The sequence below is a fragment of the Ovis canadensis genome, chromosome 23, assembly GCF_042477335.2.
Source record: "Ovis canadensis isolate MfBH-ARS-UI-01 breed Bighorn chromosome 23, ARS-UI_OviCan_v2, whole genome shotgun sequence".
NCBI lineage: Eukaryota > Metazoa > Chordata > Mammalia > Artiodactyla > Bovidae > Ovis > Ovis canadensis.
Genome location: NC_091267.1, coordinates 36,673,748 through 36,695,427, shown reverse-complemented (window position 1 = coordinate 36,695,427; position 21,680 = coordinate 36,673,748). Strand labels below are relative to the sequence as shown.

General features: G+C 38.8%; 1 protein-coding gene across 7 annotated transcripts in view; it reads right to left on the bottom strand.

Annotated features, from left to right (window-relative positions):
• NOL4 (nucleolar protein 4) overlaps positions 1-21,680 on the bottom strand; it is a 460,596-nt gene that overhangs the window by 223,044 nt on the left and 215,872 nt on the right. The window contains exon 1 of one of the 7 annotated variants that reach the window (XM_069568803.1): positions 636-818. The exons of the other annotated variants lie outside the window; for them this stretch is intronic. Within the exon in view, the coding sequence (XP_069424904.1) occupies positions 636-654 (19 nt within the window). The 5' untranslated portion in view covers positions 655-818. Of the gene's footprint in view, positions 1-635; positions 819-21,680 lie in introns of those variants that run through there. 7 annotated transcript variants of the gene reach the window in all.

Below are 21,680 nucleotides of genomic sequence, written 5' to 3'. Positions count from 1 at the left end.
AAATCCAATGTCAATTATAGTCAAACATGCTATATCTGTAATTTTAATCTGATATCATCATACATATTAATAAAATATATCATTTATTCATTTTTCAGATAAGAGAAGGGTTAGCATTTATCAAGAGACTCTTTAATAAATGTCATGTATATATAATTTCGGTACAAAGCATAAACAATAAAGAAAGAAAATATTTTTAGAGAGAGTGGTTCACTCCAGATGTTACCAAGGTAACTAAATTCAACAGCTTTACATATTTCAGTTCCTCAGTAAATCATATGTTTCATGAAGGACAAATTATTTACTAATTTGTATCAAATACATATTCACATATTTTATCTTATAAATGGTAAAAGAATCAATTTCACATGCCACTGTTTCAGAAATCAAAATTTAAAACAAAGTTTTTGATGTCTATATTAGAAAAATTTAATATAAAAAAGTGAACAGACATTAAACTGAGGACTCATTAACCATTTTTTATTACCTACTTGCATTAAACCACGTTCATCGTTTTCATTCTCTCTTCCTTAAAGATAATTTTTTCAGAATTACAGACCACAAATCTGAGACTCCTGTTAATCGTAACAGTTCACATCAGATTACTGCTTTTCAGGGGAAACCTGCTTTCTTACCCAACAGAATTTGCTCCATCCTGAGTGGCTGCAGGCGTGTGGGTACCAGGCTGCTAGACACAGAGTGTAAGCTTAAGATCTGTAGTTATGATCATTATGTTCGCAGGCCCAGAATGATGGTGCTCCTCTCAAGTTTCAGTGAGGGTACCATAGCACTGGAACCAAAAACTGTATTTGAGTCCCAAGGAAAAACAGCACCTGGAGCTTTGGAAATTAAGAGTGCCCAGGGTGCCTAGCAACAAAGGAGAATGTGGAATATGATGACAGGTAGTGTAGGATCTAGTGACATCAGAAGGGCAGTTCGTTATTTGAGTTGCATTGGCACTGAGGTTTTGGTGGGATGGATTTAGTATTGTGAAAGGGGCTGTCCACTTGAGCTTGGCTGTGGCTCTCGTCTGTAACACTAACATGGGTAGCAGGCTATTTCCTTCTTTCGCCTTCCCCACTCCTCATTTTCTCCACAAGTTAGTACAGATTCTAGAGATATTGTTTAAATTATTTCTAACATCTCCACCAGTGCGAAGTAGGTTCATCAACACCAGTCAATAGTTAGTTTTCCCTATATAAAATGAATTAACCTATAACAGTATGGGTGGTATATGGCTGTAGGTATATTTAAATATATCTATATATACACATATATGTATATCTATCTTTTATATATAAAATATTAATAATATGATATATATATATACATGTTTGAAATATCCCAAAGCACCTGACCTACTTTCTTACTCACTTTTAGTAGCTCTTCATTATGGCCTTTAGGCAAAGTGCCTTGGGCAAAATGAATAGGAAAAATATATATCATCCTCATTTTAATTTTAATACTTGGAAATTTAGTCCTAAATGAAGGTCAGATGCTCATAGGGCCCCCCCAAATTTTAATATTTGCCTCCAAATGCAATATAGTCTCCTTTCTCTAGTTCTCTAACTACATTTTGAAATCAAAACATTCAGACTAAGGGAAAATTTACTGATGCAGATAAATTCATGTGTGTGTTACATATGCATGCCTAACTACTACTGAAAGGTTAAAGGACATTGATTCTAAAATGATCAAACTGATATTGGGAATAAGAAAATAACAAGGAGATTCAGTTTTCAAGTAAATTAATTCTATTGAAGGGTGTTATCCCAGTCTGGGAGCTCCGAATTCAGACCATGTCATTGCAAGGACAGGCTCTAATTACAGGAGCAAGATAGTGAAGGCACCGAAATAAGCTATATGTTCGAAAGGATATCACTAACCTCAGCACAATAATTAAAGAAAACTAATTCAGAGCCACGAATGAGGAGATGATATTCATTTCTCTATATCACTTTGTTTACAAAGTTTAACTTAACCAAATACCTATTGTGTGTTAGACACTCTTTCTGCGATTGTGAGTCCAGAGAGACTCCATGTAGAATTTGTTCTTAACTTGACTATAACAAAAGAATTACAATGCAAGTCAGAAAGCAGCATTTGTCCCACATTAAGTTTCACAGAAGGCACAATGAGTAAACAAGGTTTTCAGAGAGAGAAAAGTTGCTTATACATCATGGAGGGTGAGGATGGTATCAGTTACAAGAGGTGCAATCTGAAGGAGGTAAAATACACATAGATACATATTGGTGATGGTGTAGGTTATTCTAGTTCAGAGCGCATATGAGAAAAAGAGATACAGGCAGGAAAGAGCTAGAAGAGGACAGAGAACTGAGTACATTCTACATTTCCACATACTAAGACAGGGAACTGTATGTTTCAGCAAGTTGTGGACATTCTATTGTATATTCCTTTTTTGGATCACATAAAATTGCTGATGGTTCTCCCAGGGTAGGTACTTGGAGAAGCCAACTGATTAGGTGAGTTTAGGCTGTTAAAAGTCTATCTCTGCTCCTACCTTATCTGCTCCAACTGATCAATAAAACTTTCTCCCAATTCTAAGAGGACCCATTTGGTCCAAAAATGGTCATTCATGACTTATCAATGGTTTCTTAATTAGCTAAATAAGTTATTATAAACTATAACTTTCATGCTTACACATTAGCTTAAGGTTTCAAAAAACCAGACATTTTACAGAAAATGATATGCATTAACGTTTTTTATAATCACAATGTAATTTGAAAATATCTGATTTATTTTGCTGATGAAGTCAACAGTTACCGTGAATAGTGTGTTTTACTGATTATATTCACAGCATAATAAAATGCTAAATTTCAGCTAGAGATAAGTGAAAATTATCTATGTTTGGATATATATGTATACATACACATACATGTGTGTGTTTGTGTGTGTGTGTATAGTGCTTTATACAAAGTTGATGTCATCTATAAGGTGAGGTTACATACAAAAGAATGCAAGCAGTGTTAAGGGGTAGGGTGGGCAACTGACGAGAAAACAGGGATCTCAGCACGACAACCATAAGAAACTAACCTCTGCCTACTGCTTGAATAAACTCTCAAGTACATTCTTTCCCAGATTTTCCAGATTAGCGGTTAGACAGACTGACCCCTTGATTTTAGCCTTTGTGATAACCTGAGCTTAAAACCTAGTTGAACTTGCCTCAACTTTTGACCTGTAGAACTGATGAGCTCGTGGCAATTTATTACACAGCAACAGAAAATGAATACAATGACAAACATAAAGGAATGTCTATGGTGGATCAGGATAGGTAATACCACTTAAAATTATTCAAGTATACTCAATGATTGGTGTGGATCAGGATATGTAACACCACTTAAAATTATTCAAGTATACTCAATGATTGGTGTGGACCAGTGTTTCTCAAACTTTAATTGCTCCAGAATCTCCTGGGTAGATAGTTAACAATACAGATTCACTTGGGCACTAAAAACTTCTAACTCAATAAAAATCGGAAATGCTGGTTTCTTTTATCTTGTTCAGGGGCAAGAGATGAAGAAGCAATTCTCTTACAAGAGTTCTGGGGCTGTTAATTAGCGTAGATCATCTCCCACAACTAACTGGTTGAATGTGGAATTGTGGGTGGTAACTGCTAAATAACAAGATAACTGAATATGACTGACAGCCCCCAAATCTGAGCTCAGTAAGACAGAATCTAAGCATATTTTAATGTCATTTAACAAATCTCTAGGAAATTTTCAGAAAAAGAGACCAGCCAAATATTCTTTCCCTTATCAAAACTAATCAGAACTTCACAAAAAACCCAGAGCCAGTCGGGTTCACTTTTTAAAAGACTCCTAAAAGGACATGTTTTTTTCCTGAAGAGCTTATATCAATACGTATTGAATAACCAAAGATGTTATTTTTGGGGAAAAGATCACTTTGATTACTTTAACAAACTCTTAGGCAAGAAGGGCTTTACCAAGGTCAAGAGTACAATTGCAAAATCAAGAAACTTTATTCTGCCCATAAACCAGAGCTGCGTACCAACTACATGTTCAGCTGTGCTCAAATTATTGTCTGATTTTGCTTACACGGTACGCAAAGAGTATTGTCCAGGAAAGACTGTCAAATTCTTCCAATTTTGTTCCCGGAGTCCCTCGTGTTCTTTTCCCTGTCCTCATGGCAACTCCTCAAGCTATCTGTGTGCAAACGGGCTTTCCAAGTCATTTTACTGAGAAATAGGTTGACAGATTGATTATCCCTTAACTGAAATTCCCCCACAGGAAAATGCTACTTGAGCTAGACACTTGTAATTGAAACCTTTTATCTCTAATTGTGGAATGGAAGGCTTTTCTCTTGGTATTTTTAGCCATTAGCAAGCAGGTGAAGAAGTGTATTGTTGTTTCGAAAGTGTGTGTAGAGGAAGAAATCCTAAAATTATCTAGACCTAATTCATTCCCAGGTTCTCAGAGTAACTTGGAGGCAAATGATTAGAGTGTCTGATCTGTGATGTTTTCTTTTAATCCTGCTGCTCTCAAAAATGTCCCTCTCCCTCCTGTAGTGGGTGAACCAGGACCACTCAACTGCTGAAGCAGAAGCTTTCATGCCCAACCTCCTGAAATTCCAAGAAACTTGAGCCACCCAGCACTTTGGGGACTTGATAAGGAAATCCTATATTAAGAATTCTGAAAGGCTCCCCACACACTCCTTCCTCTTCTAATGGGTCACCTACTGGTCTGCTCTCAAGCCCATCTTTCCCTTCTCTTTGCAAACCATTTCTCAGATTTCCTTGGCCTTGTTTTATGACTGGTTTAAACAATGAGAAGTATTGGCAGTGACAGGAGGGGAGAAGAAAATGCCTAAGTATCCCTATTTCCCCCATCCACACACAGTTCCCCTCTGATTCAGGAGAACTCTCAGTTTCCAACTTTGTTAAAGGGTGGGGTGAGGGGGTCTTCTCCACATTCCAGCTCCCACCAGGAAGCATCTTCCTGCCAGAAAGCATCCTATGCATGTCTGTTTGCCAGCAGGTAGCTCTGGCTCTTGGCCTCTAGTAATGCTATGTCCTCTCCAGCTTTTCCACTTCTAGCTCTAGCAGAGGCTTCCTTTTATAACTAATTCCTACACTGCTTTACACATTGTGAAGAAGGCCTTATTTTCATTTTTTTCTAATGAATGTCATGGAATGAACAACATTTTCCAGATTGAATCAAAACGAATAAAATTCACTTTACTTTGGCCTCAGGACTTCTGTTTTGTAGTACCTGTGATGTTTTTATAGTCAATATCTTGTGACTGTTTTCCTTCATAATGTCAATTCACTATTCGATATCCAAGAGATTTTCACTAAGCTTTCTTTATTTCTACCTCTGGGGTTGAAATCCATCATTATCTATAACAGTGATATTTATGAATTTATTAGCTATCTTGAAGGATTCAAGGTCATTAAGCATTTATTGGCAATTATAAAGCAGTATTATTTAGGCACTTGTCAAGATATTGGCATCTTTCTAATAAAGACTAAATTATTTTGATTGATTTAGACAAAAGGATTCATCTCAGTAATGCCAGTTGCTTTGACTCATTAAACATCTTAATTACACAAATCATTTTTGGTAGTTATTTCCTTTACAATATTTAAAACAGACCTGGGCATAAAATAAGACTATCAGGTTTCCTGTTTTATAGAGCTCAATAAAGAATTTAATTGCTCAAGTCACCTTGACAGTGACAAACACAGGATTAGATACTGACTTAATTCTAGATCAAATTTCTATTTAAATGGTACTGCTACACCTCAGCAGGAAACACATGTTCAGGTATTGTGAGGAGAAAAGTCTGAAAAAGACAGGTGGTTTGCTGTGGGGGAAAGAAAGGAGCTAACTTTCAATTTAGCATGCTCTTAGAGATACTACTAAATTGAAGGGTGTATTCTGAGTTGCCCATTTTGCAATAACATCAGGAATCACAGTGATCAGCCTGTTACCACCTTCTCCTCACTTAACAAAAGCCTTCTGCCTACCCTTCTTGTAATTAGCATAAACTGAACAGCCATGTTTTTATAAACGCAGATGAACTTTCAGTCTCACCATGATTAGAAGAGTACAGGCTGACCAATGACATGATATTTATAACCAAAGACAATTCTGTTTGACACTCAGGGCTGAATGATATCAAATGATACTATTTTAGAAAACTTACTGAAATTTTGAAAGCAGGACAAATCAAAGAATTTATAATTACAAGAGATCAAAGAAAACCAACATTAACATATTCAAAGGATATAGAAAATTAAGTCCTCTTGTTGAAGGAGAACAGTAATAGATTTGTCAGGTTTTTATTTAAAAAGTGATTCCATTTCCCCACAAGCAAACTGAAATTTGTAACTATGTGTGGTGATGGATATTAACTAGATTTACTGGTTAGCATTTCACAACCTATATACCTATTAAATCATTATGTTGTACACCTGCCACTAATATAAGCTTGTATGTCAATAATAACTTGATTAAAAAAAAGTAAAGGAGTTAGCCACAGTTAAGACCACAGTTAAGATCCATGCAAATCACCATGAAGCCATGGAACTTGCAGCCACCTCAGCAGAATAAAGCTCTGATACCATTTATATTCCCACCATCACCCTGGATCACTGTGAGTCTGGGTGAAGGGCAGACAAGGGCCAATGGTCACACTCATGGGAAAGGGTATGAAACCTGGATGTCATGAATGGCTTCACTGTTATAAATGAGTATTCAGTAAGTGCATAAGGTGTGCATACTCTGTTTTTACTGTGAATAAAAACTAAGGAAACGAGGAGAAGGGGAGGAAGACCTACCAACCCAACTCTAAAATAAACTTCTCTGTAAAAATAGCAGCCACTGTGCTTGCAATGTAGAGAATAAAGTGTAAGTCAGAGACATTCATTGGAGAAGGCAATGGCACCCCTGTCCAGTATTCTTGCCTGGGAAATCCCATGGATGGAGGAGCCTGGAAGGCTGCAGTCCACGGGGTCGCTGAGGGTTGGACACGACTGAGTGACTTCACTTTCACTTTTCACTTTCATGAATCGGAGAAGGAAATGGCAACCCACTCCAGTGTTCTTGCCTAGAGAATCCCAGGGACAGGGGAGCCTTGTGGGCTGCCGTCTACAGGGTCACACAGAGTTGGACATGACTGAAGTGACTTAGCAGCAGCAGCAGAGACATTCAAAATAAAATGTTCTACTTTCATAACAGCAGAATCCTAGAGTGCTCATCAAGAGTTCACAATGTATTCAGACTTATCACCACCTAGGTGGCACTAATGGTAAAGAGCCGTTCTGCCAATGCAGGAGATGTAAGAGGCATGGGTTCAATCCCTGGGTTGGGAAGATTCCCTGGAGGAGGGCACAGCAACCCACTCCATTATTCTTGCCTGGAGAATCCCATGGACAGAGGAGCCTGGTGGGCTACAGTCCAAAGGGTCTCGCAGAGTCAGAAGCAACTGAAGTGACTTAGCACACATGCATGAGGATAAAATGGTGAGACATTTTCAGCAACAGACATAGCACTTGCTTTGGCTGCATTGACTCAGTAACTTAACAAATAGTAAAGATAGAAGAGTTATTTCCACTTTGTGCATTTCTATTTCACACTCAAATCTCACTATATTTGAATCAGTTTAAAGCCTTAATTTTGTTAATCCTGAATTAAATAACAAAAGGTTAGTTTGAGCACTGGTTTTGGGGAAAAGGAGGCTCATGGTCAAGGGAACCATGAAAGCACTGAAAATATTGAATTTGAAGCCAAGCAAACTCTTTCAAGTCATAGATGGTTGAGGGACTGACTCTAATGGAACAGGCTGGACAACGTGAAGGCAGCCATCATATCCTAAATTCTCCTCTAAAGTACAGGCTCTCCCAGACCCATCCCTACCAACACCCACAGAACAATGTTTGAAACAAGGTCAACTTGTTTTAAAAAATGGTTGGAAGATCACAAAAGTCATGCTTTCTGTCTGCGGTGGAGCCTGACGGATTCATTTCTCAAGCAAAAGCTGGAACCAGCATTCTAAACCTCTCTCCAGGAACCAATGACCAGCCAGGGTCATGTTTACTTTCTCTGCTGAGGTTAACTGCTTTATTTTGGAAGACATTGTCCATATCAGGAAAAAAAGATAATTTTCATAACTGACCTAATTTATTCTTTATAGGGACCCAGTGAATCAAAGCTGATAGGCATTATCTGCCCTGTTTTACCAACATGAAAACAGTTGAGTCTTGAAAATATTCCATGCTTCTCAGTTAGCAGAGCTAATGAATGACAAAGCTGACACTTAACGGCAGATGTCACATCCAGCCCTTGTAAACCAGTGTGCTCTACTAGTTCTCACGCAGGGCAGGCTTTAGAGAGGGTTTGAGTATGAGGATGGTAGAACATAAAGCAAACTAAAGAGGAAGTCTTTAGTTTCCTTTCTCAGCGATCAATGCAAAGAAATAGAGGAAAACAACAGGATGGGAAAGACTAAAGCTCTCTTAAAGAAAATTAGAGATACCAAGGGAACATTTCATGCAAAGATGGGCTCAATAAAGGACAGAAATGGTATGGACCTAACAGAAGCAGAAGATATTAAGAAGAGGTGGGAAGACACAGAACTATACAAAAAAGATCTGCACGACTGAGATAATCACGATGGTGTGATCACTCACCTAGAGCCAGACATCATGGAATGTGAAGTCAGGTGGGCCTTACAAAGCATCACTACAAACAAAGCTAGTGGAGGTGATGGAATTCCACTTGGGCTATTTCAAATTCTAAAAGATGATGTCATGAAAATGCTGCACTCAATATGCCAGAAAATTTGGAAAACTCAGCAGTGGCCACAGGACTGGAAAAGGGCAGTTTTCATTCTAATCCCAAAGAAAAGCAATGCCAAAGAATGCTCAAACTACCACACAATTGCACTCATCTCACATGCTAGTAAAGTAATGCTCAAAATTCTCCAACCCAGACTTCAGCAATATGTGAACCATGAACTCCCTGATGTTCTAGCTGGTTTTAGAAAAGGCAGAGGAACCAGAGATCAAATTGCCAACATCTGCTGGATCATGGAAAAAGCAAAAGAGTTCCAGAAAAACATCTATTTCTGCTTTATTGACTATGCCAAAGCTTTTGACTCTGTGGATCACAAGAAACTGTGGAAAATTCTGAAACAAATGGGAATACCAGACCACCTAACCTGCCTCTTGAGAAACCTATATGCAGGTCAGGAAGCAACAGTTAGAAATGGACATGGAAAAACAGACTGGTTCCAAGTAGGAAAAGGAGTACATCAAGGCTGTATATTGTCACCCTGCTTATTTAACTTCTATGCAGAGTACATCATGAGAAACACTGGGCTGGAAGAAGCACAAGCTGGAATCAAGATTGCCGAGAGAAATATCAATAACCTCAGATATGCAGATGACACTACCCTTATGGCAGAAAGTGAAGATAAAGAGCCTCTTGGTGAAAGTGAAAGGAGAGAGCGAGAAAGTTGGCTTAAAGCTCAACATTCAGAAAACTAAGATTATGGCATCTGGTCCCATCACTTTATGGCAAATAGATGCGGAAACAATAGAAACAGTGGCTGACTTTATTTTTCTGGGCTCCAAAAATCACTGCAGATGGTGATTGCAGCCATGAAATTAAAAGACGCTTGCTCCTTGGAAGAAAAACTATGACTAACATAGGCAGCATATTGAAAAGTACAGACATTACTTTGCCAACAAAGGTCCGTCTAGTCAAGGCTATGGTTTTTCTAGTAGTCATGTATGGATGTGAGAGTTGGACTCTAAAGAAAGCTGAGTGCAGAAGAATTGATGTTTTCAAACTGTGGTGTTGGAGAAGACTCTTGAGAGTCCCTTGGACTGCAAGGAGATCCAACCAGTCCATCCTAAAGGAGATTAGTCCCAGGCGTTCATCGGAGGGACTGATGTTGAAGCTGGAACTCCAATACTTTGGTCACGTGATGTGGAGAGCTGACTCATTTGAAAAGACCCTGATGCTGGGAAAGATTGAGGGCAGGAGGAGAAGGGGATGACAGAGGATGAGATGGCTGGATGGCATCACCGACACAATGGACATGGCTTTGGGTGGACTCCGGGAGTTGGTGATGGACAAGAAGGCCTGGCGTGCTGCAGTTCATGGGGTCACAAAGAGTCGGACACAACTGAGCGACTGAACTGAAAGAGGAAGAGAAGGAGGGCGTGGAGAGGAAGACAACATGAAGACGATTTGGAACAAGCCCTAAAACAGGGAGCCATCCAGTAGGCAGGAGAAGAGGTATTTGGTGAAGAACACTGAGGCCAGGAATCATGGAATTATGAAGATATATCGTAGGATGTCAGGAACTAGGGGAAATAAAGTGATCAAGTGATGGTCAGAAGGTTAGCGTCACAGGTACTGAAGTTGCAGAAATGCCCTCCAAGAACACATCTTCCTCTTACTCTGACACTCAAGTCTACTAAGTTACAAACAATTAAAGGCTAACGTTTTTTCTTCACTGTGTGCCCTGAAGGTAGCATCATGATGTGTATGGAGCAGATATTCAACAAATGCCTAAAGAATTATATTGATTCCAAACCATATTGATTCTATATTCTCAATTCTTGATTTATAAAAGTTTGAAAAGTATATATATATACATATACATATATATATATATACTAACTTTCACAGAAGCAGATCATTTCTCCCCCAAATGTTTGAGAACCTTGTTTTAATATTCCTTTGCCTAAAGTAGTATGTATAGCAAGTCATCACTTGCAGTCATTTTTAAAAGTAAATGGAAGAAAACATTCAGGTTTTGCTGATAGTTTATGTATTATAGTAAAAGGAATGGCAAAAAGTAATGTTAGAGTGAGTTTGAGAAAAATAAAAATGACTGAGAATGAAAAGTATGCTCAGGCAGTAAATATTCTTATAGCAGTGGTATATATGTTCATTTTGATTAATACTATTTCTATCATGATAAATCACTGAACTCTCTACAAATCAAAAGTTTTTTTAATCTGTCTTGTTTGACCATATTAAAAAAACAATTTCGACTTCTATACTCACTGTATTCACTTAAACTCTGAAATATAAAATAAGAGTTTTTACAAAGTGATTATTTCTAATTAACCAAGAGTTGTTCAAAATATACTCCTCCCCACCCCACCCCCATGCTACTATACCAACTTTACATAACCATGACCATATATAAAATCATCCTTTGAAAAAGTGCAAAGGATGACTTGATCCAAAGTGGATTCTGGTTTGAAAGCCCTGAGTTTCTTGACTTAAGCCAGAGAGAAGACATTTACTGAGCTTTGAATGGCCTGTTTTGGGGGGAGTTCATTGCTGATGGCTTCTTTTCATGATTTTTTCTCAGTGACTCTCCATTCAAAGAAACAAAACTGGACAACGAACATATCATTTTCATGTATGGATGTCCTCTCTATATGCCTTCTGGAACAAATAAACCTGCCAACAGCCTACAGCCTTGGTAGCCACATGACCTCCCAGGTCAATACAGCCACGGCAGGACCTGACCGAAGGGCCACCAAACTATAAAAGGTCAAAACAACCACCAATGTGGTCAAACAGAAAGGTGAATTGGGCCAAAGAGGTTCCATCTCTTAGATTAAGCTGCCTCCTCTCTTCTCAATGTGTGACCTAGTGATGAGCAGCATCATAATCACCTGTGCACTTGTTAGAAACACAATCTCAGGTGCAACCCCAAACCTACTGGATCAGAATCTGCATTTTAACAAGACTCCCAGCCTACCCATGTGCATAATAAAATCTCAGAAGCCCAAACTCCTTACTGGTTTAGCAGGCATAACTGAGGCAAAGTCAGAAGGAAACACTTGGCTAAAGAGTTCACAAGAGACCATATTCAAGCAAAATTCAGCAGAGGAAGCCAGAGTAGGGGCGGGGGGTGGAGTAACACAGAGAAAAGGTGGCTAACAGAGGGACCATGTGACAGGTTGGCCTCACGAGGTATCAGCACAATTATTAATTGTTCACCTCTCTGACTCTCAAATGATTTTCCAGGTGGCTCATTGGTAAAGAATCTGCCTGCAATGCAGGAGAAGTGGGTTTGATCCCTGGGTTAGGAAGTTCCCCTGGAGGAGGAAATGGCAGCCCACTCTAGGATTCTTGCCTGGAAAATCCCATGGAAAGAAGAGCCTGGTGGGCTACAGTCTGCAGGGTCACAAAGAGTCGGACACGAGCGCGCACACAGGCACGCATATACACTGACTCTCAGATGTGTTCCAGTTTGAGCATGATAACCCCATATCTAACTCAGTAAGGTCAAAGCTAACTCACAGCCTGGTTGTTCTACACTTCTTGTTCTTGGATTCCTTAAATCACTGTCTCCTGTATTGTGACACAGCATTTTTACAAACAATGACTACCCTCATTATATGAAGCAACTACTGCAAATAAGTTCAACTGGTGCCTTCTATGTACCATGAAAAATAATTTAAAAATATGTACTGGGAATTTAATTTCTATCTACTCCTCAAAGCAGGCTCAGGTAATCTAATGTCACCAAGGTATATTCTGGGATCTTGATTAAATGACTTCCTCAAGGCCCCACAAGTACCCAGGCCTAATTCACATGCAGGGACGCTGGCTTCATGGTCCTTATCTTTTCCCTTCGACCCCACACCTTTCCGGGAGACAATCTCATGTCACCTAATTCTTCTGGTAAAGCTGAAAACCCCAGCCATGAAAAGAAAGCATGCCAGGCATGGCTGTCTCTGAAGGTACGGAAACATTTTCTGTTTAAAAGATACTCTCTCTCTCTATTTTTCTGACAAAATGCTTGAGTGTTTTATACATATGAATTCAGCATTATTTTTTAGACAAAACAAAACCAAGACACAGATATTTTTAATTTTATTTTACTCTATTTAAATATTTTTGTTTTTTTTTTTCTGAAAAAAATACACTTGTTTCTTACAGGCATCAAGGAATAATAACTGATTTGTAATAGTAAGTATAGTGACATAACAACCTAAAATTAATAAATTAAGCCAGGACAACGTTTCACATTTATTCAATATGCAGATCACTTCAGGTATTATTTACAACTGTTACAACTGGTGCAAAATGTATTATTAGTGAATGATTTCATGCCTCAAGAAATGGATTATTTTCTAATATGAATAATATCTTAAAGGCAAAGGAAAGTAATGGTTTATGTAAAATTCCAGTTTGCTCACATTTTCTACCATTAAGAGAAAGGTACCATGGCATTTGTATTTACACTCCTATAATAAAAACTTTGAATTTCAAATTTTACATGCCTCACCTTTTTTTTTTTTTGGCTGCACTGTGTGGCCTGTGGGGTTCCCTGATCAAGGATCGAACCTGCACCCTCTACAGTGGAAGCATGGAGTCTTAGCCACTGGACCCCAGGGAAGTCCCTACATGCTTCATCTTCAAAAGAAAGAAAAAAAACAACAGAAATGATATATGCTTCATCTTAATATTACCTCTTTTAAGAAAAAATGCATGCAAGAACAATGCATTCTAAGATAGTGCATGCCTAGGTTACATATCCAGAGAATTCTAAGTTCTAATTCTCTTACAACTTTGGTTATTTTTCCTTTTAGAGGTGGGAAGAGGGAAAGCAAGGCAGGAATACAGCTGGGTGTAAGGCACAATCCTTGCCACATAGCAGTGGCTAAATGTAAATAAATCACCCAGCGGATGGATGAAAGGAAAGAAGAAAAGGGGAGGAAGGAGAGAAGGAAGAAGCAAAAAAAGGAAGGTAGGCACATGCTCCTTGATAATCAAAAAGAGTATTATAGTTTCAAAAATCAGGATATTGAAACAGTCCTGGTTTTGCTATAAATGATAATTAGATAATAATTCATTCTACTGAATTAACTGATAAAGTTTTTCAGATATATGAATCAGAGTAGGTGAAAAACAAATGAAAGATGAAGAGGGACAGTCTGGAGAGCAAGTCACGGCAGGGGAGGGGAGAGAAGAGAGGAGAGATGAATTGGTATAGAAGAGGCAGGGAAGGGTGGACAGACGGGGAAGGCAGGAGATAACAGGGAGGGGAGGAGAGAGAAGGGGAATGATTGAGAAGGAGCACTTACTCTGGTATGAATGACATAATCACTTAGTTGAGGTTGTCTGATTGTTACGTGTCTCCCCCAGGACCCCAAGCTCTGTGGGAGCAGGGACTAGGTTATTTTCACTCTCTGCTGTATTTATCACTGCTCCTGAGCCTAAGTGCCCTGCTTCTCTGTGGTAAGAATTATTTTATCTGTGATAAAGAAATGGGTCCTTTTATTTCCAATCTCTCATTGACAGATAATTTGCAAACTTATAAAACCAGAAACATACAAAATACAAGCCCATTTGAAAGTGAAAGTCGCTCAGCTGTGTCTGACTCTTTGTGACCCCATGGACTACACAGTCCATGGGATTCTCCAGGCTTGAATATTGGAGTGGGTAACCTTTCCCTTCTTCAACCAAGGGATCGAACCCAGATCTTCCATATTGCAGGTCGATTCTTTACCAGCTCAGCCACAGGGAAGCCCAAGAATACTGGAGTGGGCAGCCTATCCCTTCTCCAGCGGATCTTCCCAACCCAGGAATTGAATTGGGGTCTCCTGCATTGCAGGCAGATTCTTTACAACTGAGCTATCAGGAAAGCCCACAAACCCATTTATTTGTGACTAAATTCTACAAACATAAAATTGCTCTGCTGTAAATCCAAATTCTTACTTAATTGAAGAAAGTGGGGAAAACCACTAGACCATTCAGGTATGACTTAAATCAAATCCTTTATGACTATACAGTGGAAGTGAGAAATAGATTTAAGGGACTAGATCTGATAGAGTGCCTGATAAACTATGGACAGAGGTTCGTGATATTGTTTGTATAGGAGACAGGAATCAAGACCATCCTCAAGAAAAAGAAATGCAAAAAAGTAAAATGGCTGTCTGAGGAGGCCTTACAAATAGCTATGAAAAGAAGAGAAGCGAAAAGCAAAGGAGAAAAGGAAGGATATACTCATTTGAATGCAGAGGTCCAAAGAATAGCAAGGAGAGATACAGTGATCAATGCAAGGACTGGGGGAAAACAATAGAATGGGAAAGACTAGAGATCTCTTCAAAAAAATTAGAGATACCAAGGGAACATTTCATGCAAAGATGGGCTCAATAAAGGACAGAAATGGTATGGACCTAAATGAAGCAGAAGATATTAAGAAGAGATGGCAAGAATACACAGAAAACTGTATAAAAAAGATCTTTATGACCCAGATAATTACGATGGTGTGATCACTCACCTAGAGCCAGACATCCTGGAATGTGAAGTCAAGTGGGCATTAGAAAGCATCACTACGAACAAAGTTAGTGGAGGTGATGGAATTCCAGCTGAGCTATTTCAAATGCTAAAAGATGATGCTGTAAAAGTGCTGCACTCACTATGCCAGCAAATTTGGAAAACTCAGCAGTGGCCACAGGACTGAAAAAGGCCAGTTTTCATTCTAATCCCAAAGAAAGGCAATGCCAAAGAATGTTCAAACTACTGCACAAGTGCATTCATCTCACACACTAGTAAACTAATGCTCAAAATTCTCCAAGCCAGGCTTCAGCAATATGTGAACCATGAACTTCCAGATGTTCAAGCTGGTTTTAGAAAAGGCAGAGGAACCAGAGATCAAATAACCAACATCTGCTGGATCATGATAAAAGCAAGAGAGTTCCAGAAAAACATCTATTTCTGCTTTATTGACTATGCCAAAGTCTTTGACTGTGTGGATCACAAGAAACTGTGGAAAATTCTGAAAGAGATGGGAATACTAGACCACCTGACCTGCCTCTTGAGAAATCTGTATGCAGGTCAGGAAGCAACAGTTAGAATTGGACATGGAACAACAGACTGGTTCCAAATAGGAAAAGGAGTACGTCAAGGCTGTATATTGTCACCCTGTTTATTCAACTTATATGCAGAGTACATCATGAGAAACACTGGGCTGGGGGGAAGCAAAAGTTGAAATCAAGATTGCCAGGAGAAATATCAATAACCTCAGATATGCAGATGACACCACCCTTATGGCAGAAAGTGAAGAAGAACTAAAGAGGCTCTTGACGAAAATGGAAGACGAGAGTAAAAAAGTTGGCTTAAAGCTCAACATTCAGAAAACTAAGATCATGGCATCTGGTCCCATCACTTTAGGGCAAATAGTTATGGGGAAACAGTGGAAACAGTGTCAGACTTTATTTTGTTCGGCTCCAAAGTCACTGCAGATGGTGATTGCAGCCATGAAATTAAAAGATGCTTACTCCTTAGAAGAAAAGTTATGACCAACCTAGAATAGCATATTAAAAAGCAGAGACATTGCTTTGTCAACAAAGGTCTATCTAGTTAAAGCTATAGTTTTTCCAGTGGTCATTTATGGATATGAGAGTTGGACTATAAGGAAAGCTGAGCACAGAAAAATTGATGCTTTTGAATTGTGGTGTTGGAGAAGACTCTTGAGTCCCTTGGACTGCAAGGAGATCCAACTAGTCCATCCTAAAGAAGATCAGTCCTGGGTGTTCACTGGAAGTACTGATGTTGAAGCTGAAACTCCAATACTTGGCCACCTGATGCAAAGAGCTGACTCATTGGAAAAGACCTTGATGCTGGGAAAGATTGAGGGCAGGAGGAGAAGGGGACAACAGAGGATGAGATGGTTGGATGGCATCACCGACTCAATGGACATGGGTTTGGGTGGACTCCAGGAGTTGGTGGTGGACAGGAAGGCCTGGCATGCTGCGGTTCATGAGGTCGCAAAGAGTCAGACATGACTGAGCAAGTGAACTGAACTGAACTTCATTACTCTCCATGGGCCAGTAACAGTTTGAAGATCAACACTGGCTCCTAACAGCTCCTTGAAGATCTTGACTTGATAGAAGCTCATTAAAATTTAGTAAAATATATAAACATTATAGACATCAGAACATCAGTGGTTCAGCAGTTATATCATGGTTTCTGTGAAATTTGATCTATTTATTTTCCTTATTTTTATTGTGACCACAATTCTTGGGAGAAAACAGTGACTATGACCCCTATTGAAGTAGCCACACTAACGACAATGACAGGCTCCTTTACTGATGGCCCCGTACTGAGTCGCAGAACAGAAGGGGACTCAGTGTTCTTGACTCTTAGGCCACCACTTTTTCCAATAGGCCTGGGTGTTTCCATTATTCTGCCATCAAACTGTACATGTGGCTATAATTAGAGAGCTGTAAACACTTCCATTTTCACTTTTGGCTAGTGGACTCAGTGAATCTCTAAAATTTATACATTTCAGCTCTAGAGACATTTGCAGACCAACATTTTAAGTGCTAGTCTTGAGTCTGGGTTAGGCTGTCTTTTGGTATCTGTAATATTAAGGTGTGTAGTTCTTTGCCATTTCAGCAGAGGCCCTGTCCTGATTAATCAATGGTTCCCCAAAGATGTCTGTGGTCCATCCATCCACTTTGCTCTGGTCTGTAAATTGTTATGTCTTTGATAGCAACAGGTAGTATAAAACAGCTCATATAACAATATGCAGACAATGACAATCTCAGCAAGTCACTAGGCAAAATGTTCTTTCCAACCACTGATTCAAAATAATGATAAAAATGAAAAACAGCTACATTCAAAATCTTAGCTACCACTTTTTAAAAAAATGGATATATCTATTGATTTATCATTTATCCATTTATCTTGCTGAAAAAATACATAGCAAATTATTCCCCCAAAATTACACCCATTAGGAGTACAGTGGATTGGGAGTGGAAGATTGTGGGACTCTAGCATTTACTTTATAATTTTTGTACTTTTGGAAATCTTTCTCATGGGTATATGTTTTGAATATGTAATTAATAATATGTCTGTGATACAAATGATTCTAGAAAGTCTAAATGTTTTATTCATAAACATGTATTTTAAGACAAATGTGTTATCTTTTGCTTCTCTATAACATGTAGAGTTGGTTCTTAGCCCTTCAGCAGACAGAGGAGTAAATTACACTGGAGGTAACAGAGCAGAGAAGGGAAATAAGCCAAAGTCTATACGTTTCCCACTTCCCTATGCTGCCAGGCAACAAAAAAAAAGGAATATTTTGAATCGTCTAATGGAATTTGCTTTTGTTTCTAACTTAGGAAACATGGAGTGGATAAGCAACAACAACAAAAATGTATCTGACATGTACCAGTGACAATGATGTAACCCAGAATTCTGTACCAAAATTGTTCATAGGAGTTTGGTCAGAAGTATATTTTATAAATTAAAAATGCTACTGAGTTTTCCCTCTGTTATTGAAAAATTTCTGAAAAGGATGCATGTGGGTACAGGGACTTACTTGGCTTGGAAAGGATCACATAGCAACTTGGTTACATGTGGTTAACTTCACTGGACACCCAAAACTATCCTAGGATAGAGAAAGCATAAAGAAAATAGTCGCCAGAATATAAATCTAATAATCTATCACCAACTTCCAGAGCTTGCTCAAATTCATGTGGATCGAGTCAGTGATGCCATCCAACCATCACATCCTCTACCATCCCCTTCTCCTCCTGTCTTCAATCTTCCCTAGCATCCAAGTCTTTTCCAAATCAGTTCTTCTCATCAGGTGGTCAAAGTATTACAGCTTCAGCATCAGTTCTTCCAATGAATATTCAAGACTGATTTCCTTTAGGATGGACTCGTTGGATCTCCTTGCAGTGCAAGGGACACTCAAGAATCTTCTCTAACACCGCAGTTCAAAAGTATCAATTCTTTTGTCACTCAGCTTTCTTTCTAACTCTCAGATTCATACATGACTACTGGAAAAAACATAGATTTGATTAGATGGACCTTGTTGCAAAGTAACGTTTCAGTTTTCTTAACATGTTGTCTAGGCTGGTCATAACTTTTCTTCCAAGGAGCAAGCATCTTTTAATTTCATGGCTGCAGTCGCCATCTTCAGTGGTTTTGGAGCCCAAGAAAATAAAGGCTCTCACCGTTTCCATTGTTTCCCCATCTATTTGCCATGAAGTGATGGGACTGGATGCCATGATCTTAGTTTTCTGAATGTTGAGCTTTAAGCCAGCTTTTTCACTCTCCTCTTTCAATTTCATCAAGAAGCTCTTTAGTTCCTCCTCACTTTCTGCCATAAGGGTAGTGACATCTGCATATCTGAGGCTATTGATATTTCTCCCAGCAATCTGGATTCCAGCATGTGCTTCATCCAGCCTGACATTTCACAAGATGTACTCTGCATAGAAGCTAAATAAGCAGGGTGACAATATACAGCCTTGATGTACTCCTTTCCCTTGACATACTCCTTGGAATCACTCTGTTGTTTCATGTCTGGTTCTAACTATGGCTTCTTCACCAGCATACAGATTTCTCAGGAGCCAGGGGTATTCTATTTCTTTAAGAATTTTCCCTAGATTGTGATTCATACAGTCAAAGGCTTTAGTGTATTCAATGAAGCATAGTAGATATATTTCTGAAATTCTCTTGCTTTTTCGATGATCCAACAGATGTTGGCAATTTGATTTCTGGTTCCTCTGCCTTTTCTAAAACCAGCTTGAACATCTGGAATTTCTCGGTTCATGCAGTGTTGAAGCCTAGCTTGGAGAATTTTCAGCATTACTTTGCTATCATGAGATGAGTGCAACTGTGCAGTATTGTGAACATTCTTTGGCATTGCCTTTCTTTGGGATTGGAACAAAAACTGACCTTTTCCAGTCCTGTGGCCATTGCTGAGTTTTCCAAATTTGCTGGCATATTGAGTACAGCATTTTTACAGCATCGTCTTTTAGGATTTGAAATAGCTCAGCTGGAATTCCATTACCTCCCCTAGCTTTGTGCATAGTGATCCTTCCTAAAGCCCACTTGACTTCACATTCTAGGATATCTGGCTCTAGGTGAGTGATCCCACTATGATGGTAATCTGGGTCACTAAAATCTTTTTTTTGTATAGTTCTTCTGTATATTCTTGCCACCTCTTAATATCTTTTGTTTCTGTTAGGTTCATACATTTTATGTCTTTTATTGTGCCCATCTTTATATGAAATGCTACCTTGGTATCTCTAATAATCTTGAAGAGATCTCTAGTCTTTCTCAATGTATTGTTTTCCTTTATTTTTTTGCACTGATCACTTAGGAAGGCTTTCTTATCCTTCCTTGCTATTCTTTGGAACTCTGCATTCAGATGGATATATCTTTCCTTTTCTGCTTTGCCTTTTGCTTCTCTATTCTCTCAGCTATTTGTAAGGCTTGCTCAGACAACCATTTTGCTTTTTTGTATTTCTTTTTCTTGAGGATGGTTTTGATCACAGCCTCCTGTACAATGTTACAAACTTCCATAGTAATTAATTAATGTTAAATTAACAGGTTAAAATTCTAAGCTCTAAGGAAATCTTAGGCACTTGGGAATGATGCAGGGTGGATTTATAATAAAAATGCAATAGGAAAAAATCACATTTTGAGCCTATTTTATGAGGACTTAACAATAAACAGAAATTCACATTTTTGAAACTTTTCCCCCATATTCTCCACCATGAAGAATTGCAAACAGAAGAAAGGACTAAAATAAAAGATTACTGATGTTCTTTATTTGGCAGGTGGTAAGAGAAGCACTTTTCTCCCTTCCTGGTGTGGGTAATGGTCATCCCTTGAGATCTTATTAGCTACAGTGGAAAAAAAATTAGTTATCACCTAAAGAGATATGCACATTCTCTAACAAAGTCATGGATTCTGGGATTTTTCTAAATTTTGAAACCTCTTTCCACCTATTAGAAAAGAATTATATGTACTTTTCACTTTTTCCCTTATTTTTCTTTTAGTTAATAGGGGTGACCATTATTAGACAAGGCTGGAAGACATTGATAGTATCTCCGATCTCATGCTCCCAGTCACTCAGCATGTCCAACTCTTTGCAACCCCATGGACGATCGCCCACTAGGCTCCCCTGTCCATGGAATTTCCGAGGCAAGAATACTGGAGTGGGTTGCCATTTCTTTCTCCAGAGGATCTTCCTGATCCCAGGATCAAATTTGCATCTCCTGTGTTAGCATTGCAGGTCGATTCTTTACCTGCTGAGGCATCAATCAAAGTTCATTTCCTTTTCTTCTTTTAAAATCTACCTCAGGTTTTTTCCACAAAGCATTGTATTAGCTGTAGTATAATGTCTATTGCTGTTCTTAAATTTATTATACAGGACTAAACATTATAGTCCTATAGTTAGCTTTTACTAAAAGGTATGAGATATCAGTGATTCTGTCACAGATTGTTTCCAAAGAGGTTTTGAAGCAAAGAGGCTGTGTTGCATGAAGTTTTGTATGTAATTTGTTTCGTTTGTTACCGTACGCCTACTACGTTCTCAGTTTGCCATCACCCATGCTACAAGTCAGTCACGCTAGTCACCTGCTTCCTGTCGCCTTACATCCTGTCTCCAGCTAATTCCTGTCATTTCTACCTCAGCAGTCTTTCACATCCTTCCTCCCCACTTCCTTTCAGTGGCCTCTCAGCTTTCTTTACCTCTTCTTTTCTTCCAGTCTACTTTCTACACGATATTAGATTCATCTTACTGAAACCTAGCTCTGACCATGTATCCCATGTATGTGTTCTGTCTTCCCTGCTAGACTGTAAGCTCCTTACGGGCAGGATCTGTGTTTCAGTCATCTTTGTATCCCATAG